Source organism: Sciurus vulgaris (genome assembly GCF_902686455.1).
Source record: "Sciurus vulgaris genome assembly, chromosome: 3".
NCBI lineage: Eukaryota > Metazoa > Chordata > Mammalia > Rodentia > Sciuridae > Sciurus > Sciurus vulgaris.
In genome coordinates this window covers 104,118,514-104,131,654 of record NC_136463.1, presented here as the reverse complement: position 1 = coordinate 104,131,654, position 13,141 = coordinate 104,118,514, and the positions used below count along the sequence as shown (strand labels likewise).

General features: G+C 42.4%; 1 protein-coding gene across 1 annotated transcript in view; it reads right to left on the bottom strand.

Annotated features, from left to right (window-relative positions):
• Window positions 1-13,141, bottom strand: part of KIF5C (kinesin family member 5C) — a 185,408-nt gene that overhangs the window by 64,889 nt on the left and 107,378 nt on the right. Inside the window, exons 8-10 of the mRNA XM_079134394.1 lie at window positions 11,411-11,535; window positions 8,758-8,862; window positions 8,253-8,401 (exon numbers count right to left, since the gene is read on the bottom strand). Of these exons, the coding sequence (XP_078990520.1) occupies window positions 8,253-8,401; window positions 8,758-8,862; window positions 11,411-11,535 (379 nt within the window). The remainder of the gene's footprint in view (window positions 1-8,252; window positions 8,402-8,757; window positions 8,863-11,410; window positions 11,536-13,141) is intronic.

The following is a 13,141-nucleotide window of genomic DNA, read 5'->3' as shown; positions in this document are numbered from 1 at the left end:
TATTCAAACTGTAAAATACATACATGCTAGATAACTGTATTAAATAACTACACCTAACAATTTTGATGGGTTTTTCAGATATAATGGTGCATGAAAGAAGCCAGATACAAACAGTACTGTGTGATCTCATTTATATAAAGGTCAGAGACAATACCAATCCATGTTGATCCAAGTCAAGATGACAATTACTCTTGAGAATTGGATATAGGTTAAGAGAATGCAAAAAAGAGACTTCTGAGACACTGATCAGCAGTTACAAATGTATGTACACATAAAAGTTTGTAAATTGTACACTTGATGCTTTTGTAATATGTATATTATATTCAATAAAAATGAGTTAAGAAAAATAAACTGCTATAGAAAGGAATCATATCAGATATAAGAATTTCCAGATCGTCAAATAAACTAGTTACTAAGAAAGAGATTGAATTTCTGTGCCCAGAGGGGTTTTTTTAATAGAACAAACATTCTCCTGTCTAGGATGTTGAAAACAATCTTGTGAAGTGGAATAAAGAGGGTATCATTCCCTCTTTTCCAAGAAGACCTGGAGCAAAAGGATGAAGAATATCTACCACTGCTTTTTCTTTTTACCATGAACTTTAGCAAATTTAGAGAATAAGACGCTATTGATCATTATTAGCTCCTACCTAATTTTGCCACTGAAAATGTGCTTCCCTGCTTCCTGAACATTCAGCTATATGCCATCCATGTAGTTACACAGTGGTCCGCTGTTTGATTTCTTGTTTTGTACACTTTAAAGCATGGCAAAGGTTTTTATGGACTGGGCTGTGTTCAAGACAGTGCTGGTCTAACAGGTGTGAGGCCTTGGGCTGGATCCTTAGGACTGCATAAAAATAAATACGTAAAATAAAGTCATACTGTCCATCTACAACTACAAAAGAAAATTTTTTAAAGGCTTTCAATTCCTGGCTCTGTTATCTTGGTGTTTTCCACATATTTGTTGAATGTAATCACAGTAAATTGTACTGTACAGAGACAGTGAGTGGACAGGGACCCTGGGTACAAGAGCGCATGTGAACGTATACAGGGCTTATATGCAGGCCCACACATGTGCCTGTGCCTTTACTGCTCAGTCTGCTTCTTCAAAGAATTTCAGGTAGTGCACAAGACAACATAAAACCAACAAGAGAGCAGAAAGTAAGAAATGCTCTTAAGGCAGGCTTTATAATTTTGTGCAGCTGAAGATATATAGTCATGTGTTGCTTAATGCCAAGACACAATGCCTCAGTAGGCAATTTCATGGTGGTACAAATATCCGAGCGTGTTTACCCAAACTAAGATAGCTACGAGCATTAGGTGACATAACCTCAGGGGACCACTGTTGCCCAAAACACCATCCTGCAGACTGTAAAGCAATAGAGATGCCATCCAGCCAGGAAGTGCTGGGACCTTATCTCTTTGAAAGGGAAAACCCAGGCAATGATCCACTGGAAGTATTCCAACCACTATTCTAACCACTTCCTACTCATTCACTATCTTTAATGCTCAAACTATATACCATCTGATTAACCCAAAGTGACCTAATCATTCACTAAGAAGCACAAAAATGACTTGGTTCTTCATTTCTAAAACCGCTCAGGGTTTTAACAAGAGCCCCCAAAGCATGTACAGATATAAATGCCTACTCCGCAAGTTAGGCCCCACAGTAGACACTAAGTCCTAACGAAAGGCTACCCAGGGAAGAGCCTTAACTCAATCTGGAGTTTACCCTAACAACAAAATCCACTAGCAGAATGAGCCTAACTGAGGATGCCATTATCAAGGCACCTGTTTTGCAGTTTCTCTGTGTTTTGGCTTACTTTAGAGTCACCCAACACTTCAGTAATATATGATCTGGGCTGGCCCACATATAAAAATCCTTTTCCCCTCAGGAGGTAACAAAGGTCAAGTTTATAAAAGACCTCAAAGCTAATGAATGTTAACCCCCCTTGGAGAAGGTAGATTAACCACAGTGGAAAAAGAACAGAGGCCACAGTACTCCTTCCACCTCAATGCAGGACTCAGAAAAGATTCCCTTGGACATATTCCGCTGCAGCACCACTGAGTCCCTCTACCATTCAATTTGCAATTCACACATTTAGAGGCACATGCGCAGACTTCTAAGTGGATTGATAGTGTCCATTTCCTTTGGTCGCAACTCTTGGTTGGTCTTAGAGATTGTTATTGGATTGCTTCTTGATGATCCCTTTTAGGGGACAATTAATTTCACTTTCCTCATCAGCCCAAGCTAAGAACCCATACCTGATACTCTGAAGGCATCCTCATAATTTGGCACTTGAACAAAGCCTTCATCAAACGAAGGGGAAGACCTACAACCACTAGCTCAGAACACTCTGAGTCCCATCATCCACACCTATTTTCCCCAGTGGCTTCCTTCCTCTATTCATATTTCCTGGCCATTGTCAGTTCTAAATGATGGGTGCACTGTCTGTCGCTGGAGTTTATGCTAATTATTTTGGCCTCCTTGGGAGAACCAGGGAGATGTTTGTTCTTGGTACCTCCTTACTTCATGTTTTAGCGTCTTCCTTTGCTCTCCAGGTGTTCGGGAGAGGATGAGCATTTGAATAAGGAGCTCCAGACATCCTAACCCCTTCAACACATAGAATAATCTGTAATGGATGATTATGCCCCGTAAATGGTGTGCTTGAGAGAGAGAGACTGAGAGAGACGTCTGTGAGATAGGAGGGGGCATCCAGCATCCTTGTCTATCAGTCAGGGTTCTCCAGAGAAACAGAGCCAACAGGAGGGACAAAGAGAGAGAAAGATTATGTGTTCTATTATGTATATATACATACACACACATACATGTATATATATTCTATTATATATGCAAAATAGATCTTCCTCTTATTTATTTATTTAAAGAAACTGTGTGTGCCTGTAATCCCAGTGACTTGGGAGGCTAAGCAGGAGAATCACAAGTTAGAGGCCAGTCTCAGCTACTTAGCAAGGACTTATCTCAAAACAAAAAACTAAAAAGTGCTGGGGATTTATTGTAGTGGTAAAGCACTCTGGGTTCAATCCCTAACCCTAACAAGAAGGAAGGAAGAAATGAAAGAAGGAAGGAAGGAAGGAAGGAACGAAGGAAGGAAGGAAGAAAGGAACGAAGGAAGGAAGGAAGGAAGGAAGGAAGGAAGGAAGGAAGGAAGGAAGGAAGAAAGGAACGAAGGAAGGAAGGAAGGAAGGAAGGAAGGAAGGAAGGAAGGAAGGAAGGAAGGAAGGAAGGAAGGAAGGAAGGAAGGAAGGAAGGAAGGAAGGAAGGAAGGAAGGAAGGAAGGAAGAAAGGAACGAAGGAAGGAAGGAAGGGAGACAAGGCAAAGAAAAACTAGGAACTTGAATCACCCAATTATCTTGGTCCACATGATTGTAGAGCACAGTGGGTCTGAAAGTCAGCAGTCTGAACACTTAGCCAGGAGATGTGTTACAGCCCTAAGCAGAATGTCTTCTCTGGGAAGCCTGGATTCTTGCTCTTAAGACCTTCAGCTGGTTGGATGAGAGCCACCCTCATTATCCAGGGCAACATACTTTAGGCATTGTATACATTCACTAATTGTACACAGCTACAAAGTAACTTTGTAGCAACAGCCAGACTATTGTTTGATTAAATAACTGAGCACTATAGCCTAGCCAAGCTGACATGTAAAAATAACATCACACCTTCTAATCTACTCTGAGTCCCAGTCCCCCAGTCCCACCTAAACCTTCAGGAAACCCACTACTCCAAAGCACCTTCCCAGCTCCTGGGGAGCCATTTCCCTGCCTGTGAGGGAGGAGGGTCAGGAAGGAGAAATTAAAATATTAATGACATGGATGAGGAGTTAGCCTCTCATTAGCATCCAGTTCTTCCCTCCCTGCAGAGCAAAATTTAACCCTGTTGGCATCTCAGCAGCAGGTCCTCCAGCAGGGAGGATTTAGCATTTTTTGGTTTTATGTCAAAAATATAGTGAAGGGTGTGCCTTGGCCAAAGTGCTCACCCCACCTTTGCAGGTAATTTGTTCCCATGCTCTTGCGACACAAATTTTGCATGCACTCTATTCAGGCTCTGCCTAATCCAGTTGCCACTAAAATGGCAGGTGCCACAATTAAAATGATGGCATGATATTTTTTTAAACTGTGCACAACAGGAAAAGACTATTTTCCTAAGTTATCAATTCTTCCACAATCGACATACAAATAAAGGCAGTGAATTATCCATTCTGGATCATTCAGAACTCTTGGTGTCAAAGATCTGCTGACTCAGGTCTTCCTGAGCTGTTTGGCCTGCCCCTCGGGGCTCCCCTCCCTTCAACACCACCCCAAACCAGGGAACATGAAATAGTCTTCCAAGATAATTGGCTGATTTGAGTTCCCACTTCTAAAACTTAAAAATATCTTTTCCAAATAGTGCTGTAAAATTACTTTAGAAGAGTAATTAAAGACTGAAGAATAAAAAGCTGGGGGCCAGATAGAAAAAAAAAATTCAATGAAATTGCTCCAATTTGAGCCTGTTTTTTTGACTCTCAACCACCTGGGAATTTAAGTGTTGCTGCCTCAACTGGCTTAAAGTTCTCTGAGCTATAGAAGGCAGCTTCTGCCTCTTCATTAGCACAGTGCTGGGCACTCAGGGGACCAAAGGGACAAACCTGACCAAACGAAAGGGCCAAAAATCAACAGTGACACCAGAGGCGGAAACTGTGAATCTTTCCCTTTATGTTTCAGCACCTAATCTAGAATACATCCCAAAGTCAGGCCAGCAGGGGGACGTAGGTGGCCCTCAGGCACCTGCAGCTCCACCTTGTTTTTACAGCTTCAAAGCACACACTATTGTTTTTTTCAGAGCATCAACACAGTCCAGCCTAGCAAAAAAATGCACATTTTCCTCATGTCCTTGAAAGAACCACCTAGGAATAACTGAGAAAACTTATACCATCCTAAGGTTTGGCCACTCCTGCAACAGAAATGATGAACCCTTGTTACACTGAATTTGGGATGTGTCTGGAAGCTTTTCTGAGTTCAAAGTGCTTAATCTCATTAGCTATCAGATACCATGTCTAATCCGATGTTCAGACACGTGTCTGCTGTGTAATTGGGTTCAATGAGTATTTTTAACCATAAAGCAGATATAGGCCCATGGAGGAGTTTGGTGTCCTTAAAGAATCAATTAACTAACTTAGGAATAGAGGGAAGGGGAAAAAAATCTCACACATTTCTAACTGAAGAATGGAAAGTAAACCAGATCCAAACCAACCCAACTCCTGAGCGCAGGGCATTACAGTTCAGCGAGGAATCCCACACGTGTAACAAGCTTTGGGTTCTTCTGTTGGTTCATTTGAGGAGCATTATTTACAGGATACCTACTGTGCATTCATCACTCTAAACCACCATTTGGAAAACTGATACCACTGACAAATTCATTCCCTGCTGCCATGCCACTCAGAATCTAGATAGCTGATAAAAGAATTCGAGCAGCCTATTTCTGGAAAATTGCTGGTATTATTTTATATTTCCAGGATTGCTAAGTTATAAGCAAATTTTCTTTGATTCATTTATTCCAGAAATGTAATTTTAATTTTCCTGTCCCTTCTATTACCTTGCTGTCCCATATAGTACATCACATCCAGCCTACTCTCACCCGTTGCCATGACCTTCCCAAACCTCAATACTGTCAGACTGTTTACAACAGAGAAAAGGGGAACTTGCTAGCATTATTCAGGGTGAAAACTGAAGAAACTTATATAACCCTCTCAAAAATCCTCAGAAGGAGGCATTATTATGACCCCTTCTATAGGTGAGAAGACCTGAGGCTCAGAGAGAAGGAAATAAGAGAATGGTCAATGGCAGCACTTAGCTTCAAAACTGGGTTCACTAAACCAGAGGGCTCTGCTCAGTCATTGCAGAGCACTCATCCAGGATGCCCTGGTTCAGATATGGTTTGAGCATGTCCCCCAGGGGTGCTCAGTGTGGTTGGAGTTTGGTCCTCAGTGTGGGGTAAGAAATAGTGAAACCTTCAGTAAGAAATGGAACCTGATACAAGGTCATGGGTTACCAGCATTGCTATCCTCAAAAGGAAATGAGGTAGTTTCCATGAAACCCTGGGTAGTTCTCACAAGAGGGTCATTATTAAAAAGCAAGTCTGGTCCCTCCCCAGCCTCTCTGGCTCTCTGTCTCATCACATGATCTCTCCTTCTCACACAGACTATTGTCAGTTTAGTAGGGTCAGTCATGACAGCCTCACAAGAGCCAGGCTGATGACAGTACCATGTCCTTGAACCTCCAAAACTAATAGCTTAAATAAACTTCTTTTCTTTATAAGGTACCCAGCCTCAAGCATTTTGTTATAACAATGAAAAACTGACTCATATAAAGTTTCCTGATCAAGGTATCCACATGTGAGACGTTGTAGATCAAATAATGCAGTCAGCATCCTAGGACCTGCTACATGTTTAGTCATTTACTGGCTGGGTGGTCTCAGGTAAGATAGATAATGGCTTTGAAAGCCTCAATTTCATCCTCTGTACAAAGGTGAGATAATGCCTACCTGCAAGAAGTGCTAGGAGGATTTTGACATGTCTAACATGTATTTGACACTAAAAAAAATGTGTTAATGATAATGATGCTGCTACTGATGGCCTAAGATCAGAAGAAAGACAGTAATCACTTGAAGTGAAACTTAATATGCTTCCAATACACAGAAGCAAATACCCACTAACAGTCAGAAAGCTTTCAGTCAGAAAGCCCAGGACCCCAGGGGGACCCTGGCTTACAAAGATCCAGAATAGTTTTGATTTATAGGTGAGGATTTTTTAAAAGAAATAATTCCTTCATAAATGCATTTGGAGCTGGTTTGCTCAAACATGTCTTTAGAGGAAACTGTTAAAGCTCAAGTCCAAGATGCTGTGTGGAAAAGGGGGGCAGAAGCAGGATACACTCTATGCTTCTCATAAGCAGAAGCTGATTTATAGGTATCCTGAGACCCTTGAGCAAAGTTAAGTGTTATCCTACCACAATCCCACTGACCTAAGCATTTGTCTAATCAAGGAAGTCATTTGGGAGGAAATAAAGGTCCCAAATCCAGTTTAAAAGACATATTAATTCTACAACATTTCAATGTAATTATTATTTATTTAGACATCCCACAGGTGCCACAACTGTGTAATTCTGTGTTCTATTGAGGGCTCAGGAAATGGCTGGGGCTTAATGCAGTTTAAACAGTCATAATAATCTCCCCTACAGAATGCCCACCCCCTCTGTCCTTTTTCTAGCATCTGAAACCATTTCTCAGGCATAACCACACAACACACTCCCCCAGCAGGAAGGCAGGAGCACCAGGGACATCCGCTTAAGAATGAGGCAGCCAAGTCCCACAGAGAAACGTTAAGTTATCTAAAGATCACAGGACTGTAGATCCACCCTCAGGCTCAGCCCCTGAGCACAAAAGATGCTCAGATCATCCAAATCAGCAGTGTCACAAACACTCAGGGAGCTAACCCCGAGGAACCCAGCTGAGAGGATGAGTCCTGGACACTGGAACTGAGGAAACAGGCCTGAAGGAGGTCAGCCTTGGTCAGAGGAGGGGTTGAGTGAAAAGAAAATGGCTTGTAAGGATAGGAAGGAAAGAACCCAACCTACACGTGAAGTTGCTTTGAGATCACTGACTCTTCCCGGCTGCCCACCTACACTCTACAGAGATTAATGCTCGTCTGGGCATTTTGAACGTCAGAAGATTGTTGCTGCCAGCCTCTTCCTCAGCATACACTCTGTCCCTCTTACTCTCAGGGTAAGTGTGAAGTCCTTCCCTTCTCTATTTATGCTGCTACTCTATATTCATTTATGTTTCTGATTTATTTATTATTATTAGGACCTTTGCAATGGATTCTAACTATTGGAGTTAAAGTGGTTATCAATCTTGAGATTTATACACTAGAAATCATACGGACCTAATTTAGACTTAGATTCCACAAAGAACAAAAGTGATACTCAGCTTTATCACCAATTCGGATCTACAATAAATTTGGGTGTTTTATATTTTTAAACACCATAATTTTGACTGGTATATTTCTGCCCATTACTTAAAAACATAATTATTCCTTTGGCTTCAATAAATTATGCCTCAAGTTTACAGATTAACTGCTAGATGCAATTTAGTAACTCCTTGCCCCCTCACATTGTTACACACTAACCCGAGTCCGCACCACTCGAGGCTAAGACTTAAGAGCCAGCTCAGAGCACAAGTCCCGAGAGACCACACGCACCTCTGTCCAAACATCAGCGTGGACTTGGTCTCAGCCTCATTGAAGACAGAGGGAGAACAGCAAATGACGATGGTGGTTCTACAGTTCCCACCCAGAGAGTCCTGGAGAATCCGAGTCATCTTGCTGTCCCGGTATGGCACGTGTGTTTTCTGTTCAGGAAAATAATTAGTATTGGTTTTGACAGCTCTTTGAAAGGAAAAGACACAGAAGCAAGCAAGCAAGCTGGGAATGTAGACACTGAACTTAGAAACATGTGTGAAATAAGGATTTGCGGCCAGGTCCCTGGATCTTGCCAAAGTTTAGAATGCCCATAGGAAATCAGCATCACCATTCACACTTTTTAATGGACTGGATCTCCCAGCAACAGGAGTCCACAGCCAGGATTCCTTCTGTCTTTTCCAAACAGGAAAACAAATGACTCTCTGGGGTGTGTGGCAAAGAGAACATGGAAACCCAAAGGCAACTTCTGGTAATAGTATTTAATAGATGAAGCAGGATCACTTACTGTCCCTTCTGCCAAGGCAGAGATCACATTTCCAAGGGCGGACAGAGACTTATTGATGTTTTTAGCTTCATCAAGTACAGCTCCCTCTGCACCAGTTTTGCTGACCTACCAGAGAGAAGAAAAAGCAGTGAGCTGCACAGGACAGCAAAAGCACAAAGCAGAGATTTGAAGTTCACACGAGGGCAAAGGGGGAGGCCCTCCTAGAAAGAAAGGAAAAACAGAGGTAAGTAAGAAGCACATTGATAAAACCATCCCTGGAGCATGAGGCTGGGGATTTGGTCTCTCCTGCTGTCATTTTCCTCTCAATTAGGTTTTAGTGGAATGGCTGAAATGCCTCAAGTGGGAGAGCTGCAGATGCTTCCCCGGGGGACATCCATCCAGGGAAACCAGGCTCCAGAAGTGCTGTCACCATGGGTAAGCTCAGCCCTGGGAGACTAAGACATAGCCTCCACACCAGAGGATGTCCAGACGGAAGCACTGAGAGAAAATTCTGTCCTGAGTCACAGTGAGAGGGAGAGTAGGGGAAATGTACATTATGAGCCCTGAATTCAGGCAAAGGACCAGCAGGTAGTGGACAAGGTCATCCCAATTCTGTTCCTTCCATAGCAAAGAAAAGGGAAAGGAAAAGAAACAATGTCCAAAAAGCAATGCAAGTCAGAGAGGCACAAAAGTCAAGGAAGTGTGCATTACATTGTAAATTTGTCTTTATTTCCTCTGCAGCCAGAGGGCCCATGCACAGTATCTCCTCTGCTGTGTTATTGCTGGTAATTTTATATTTACAGTATTTGCTCTGGGTAGAGAGCAGTTTATAGATGCTGCAAAAAAAAAAAAAGGAACTCAACATGATTCATGTCTCTGTTGCCTGGACAAATGATGCAGGGTGAGCAGCTGCTCTCTGAAGGAAAGAGGAGAAATAATTTCAAACCTCACAAAGATGGATGTCAATTACAATAAAGGAGAAACCCCTAAGATACAGGTGAATGCATGTTCATTCAAATAGGACAGATTCTCATCTCTCCTGGAATTGTGTGTGTGGACGCCTCTGCTTACAGTCAGAGCAATAGTGTACCTGATGGGTCACAAATGATAACAGCCTCATACTGTGGATTTTAGGGTACTTTCATATTTGAGCATCTTAACTCCCCAAAATACACAAGGCAAGTACTATCCATCACCTTCCTTTACAGACAAGGAAACTGAGCTTCAGAGATGCCAAACTGCCAGCCTAAGGGAAGAAAGCCATTTAGGGAGATGGGAACTAAAATCCAGAGTCCTGTTCTAAAAATTCACACCAAACTCACATGGACACATTTAGGGCAAAGGGAAACAGATGTGAACGAAAGAAACTATAAGGACATTTTAAAACATCCCATAAATATCATTAGCAATAACAACCAACACTGCAGAGACAGGCCTCCACTCAGATCTGCCAGCTACTAGGAGGCAGATTTCAGGAGTACTTAGGTCCTAAATACTCATCACTGCACTCAGCAAGAGTGAAGGGGCCACTCAGCTCTTTGTCTGGACCCACACCTGGAATGGCAGTAAAGTCATGGTCACTCTAGAACTGCTCCATTACTACCATACTGATGGATGTCTGCTTACCCAAATTACCAGCCACACCAGTAAATTTTCAGATTCCAACCAGGAACATCCAGATGGTTTTATGTACATGGTTTTACAAATGCAAATGAAAGGGCAACCCAAGCAGCCACAAGCTACATCACTTACAGGCCTGTTGGTCGCCATTACTGGAAGTACAGGAACTCTGTGGTGTGATGCAGCACGTGGGGGTCAACTGTCCAATGAGGGAGACTGACCAAGCCTCAGGGCTTGTCCTGATGGGGACCACAAGCTTATGTCACTGATGATGGGGGAAGGGCATTGTGCACCTGGCTATGTGATGCTACCCAAGTGAGTCTGTGCAGCAGCCAGGGTGTGGCAGCAGGAGCTGCCACTCTGCCATGGAGGAAGGCTTGGAGGCTAGAAATCCTGGCTAGATCCAGGTTACAGACGCTGGACTGTGGCCCTGGGAGGGTTAGGATCAGAATACAGGTGGCAAGAGAGGGTCCGGACGAAAGCAAAGTACTGTCAGAGTTTGTGGCTAAGCCTGACCACAGTCCTCATAACCTGAAGGACCCAAAACCACCCATGTCAGACACTCAGTTCAGGGTGCTACCAGGAGAACAGGGGGCCAGGGTCAGCGCCAGGGTCCAGATCTCCTGTCAGCAAATGAAACATGCACAGTCAGGGCTGCCACCCTCCAATGGCAAAGCCCTTTCCCGGCATCTGCGTCTGGTTCCTCAGGAGAATCTTTCCTGTCCTCAGGCGTCTGGTCCCTCCCACATCTGCGCAGCCGCTTTTTGCCAGGCTACGTTCAGACCCATGCTTGCCCAGTGTCGTCATCGGGGACCCAACAGGCATAAATCAGAGAGAGCATTTGACACACCTGCCTGTGACACAAACGGGGGACTTCAAGACCAGAAAGGAAAGAGCAGGAAAACAAAGGTTGGATTTAATAACACCTTGGCTCAACCTGGGAAACTTTAAAAGCTCTTTAAAACCAGGGAATTCAGAGGCACAAAAATTATACCATTGCACACTGAAGCAAATGACGGAGAATTATAGATAATACAAATAAAGAAGCAATTACCTTTTCGCTCCCAGCCAAATCAACCAAATAAAGCTTCCCACTGAGTTTTTTTTCAGTCTCTACATTCTCTTGTTTAATATTAATCAGGAAGATACTGTGACTTCTAGAGCTGTGTTCATTCATGTCTGAAAAGGAAAATAGTTTACTGCTCTGCAAAGAACTCATGAACATAGGTAGCAAACCTTGCTTTTAAAAGCACAGAAAATCACGCCTAACCCACTCCATTTCTCTGAAGTAAGTCCAGACAATTTTAGAAATCCTCTGAGACGACAGTTTCTTCTGAAAAACAATGCTCATTCTAGAAATGAAAGATTTAAAATGTCTTCAACTAGCAAAGAAATTCATCTACAAATTTTGGTCATCAGTTTGAAAGAACAGATTTTCCAGCTCTGCTTGAAACCCCATCCTCCAACATCCTCCTCACCTGACTCTCCAAGAAGCTCACAGCCTCCTCCCTGGCTCACTTTAAATTCCTCAGACTTAGTACCTGATGTATTCTGCCTTGGTCATATGTGTAAGCCTGGCCTTATCGGGAATATCATAAGCTGTCTTAAGGAAGGATTAGGACTTTCTTAAGGAAGGATTAAGACATACACTTCTATAACCCATGCTAAGTGCACAGAAGGTCTCAAAGATTAAATATGCCTCATTAGGATGGGGTACTTGAAATAAAAAGCTGTTCCGCCTCTGGTCTTTGTCCACCAGCAGACACAGAGACCTCAGCAGCAAACTGTTCATTCAAACCTCATCAGCAATTATTTCTCAAAAGCATCTTACCAGATTATATGTGGAAAACCCTAACGATTCCATTTTTAAAAATGTCATAAATAATAATTTCAGCAACATTGCAGGAAACAAAATCAATGTGCAAAAATCAGTTGTATTTCTATATACTAACAGCAAAATATCTAAAAAGGAAATTAAGAACATAATAGCCAAAAAAAAAAAAAAGATAAAATACTTAAGACCAAACTTAACTAAGAAAATGAAAGATTTGGCCAGGTGCAGTGGCACACACCTATAATCCCAGCAGCTCAGGAGGCTGAGGCAGGAGGACTGTGAGTTCAAAGCTAGCCTCAGCAAAAACAAGGTGCTAAGCAATTCAGTGAGACCCTGTCTCTAAATGAAATACAAAATAGGGCTGGGAATGTGGCTCAGTGGTCAAGTGCTCCTAAATTCAACCCCTGGTATCCAAAAAAAGAAAAGAAAGAAAAAAAGAAAAGAAAATGCAAGTTTTAGCCTGCAAACTAAAAACTATTGCTAAAGAGATATTAAAGACACAAATAAATGAAACACATCCCATATTCATTGGTTAAAAGATTTAATATTTTTAAGATGTCAATACCTCCCAAAGCAATCTACAGATTCAATTAAAAACCTTTATCAAAATCTCAATAATATTTTTATAGAAATGGAAAAATATACCCTCAAATTCATAAGGAATCTCAAGGGATCCTAAAATACCAAAATAATATTGAAAAACAAGAACAAAGTTGGAAGTCTCACACCAACTGATTTCAAAAATCACCACAAAGCTACAATAACCAAAATAATGTAAGGCCTGGAATGGTGGCACAGGCCTAGAGTCCCTGACACTCAGAGGCTGAGGCAGGAGGATCACCTGAGGCCAGGAGTTGGAGGCCAGCCCCAGTAGCACAGTGAGACATTACCACAAAAAAAGAAAACAACAACAATAGCTGGGCAGGGTGGCACACCCCTGTAATTCCAGCA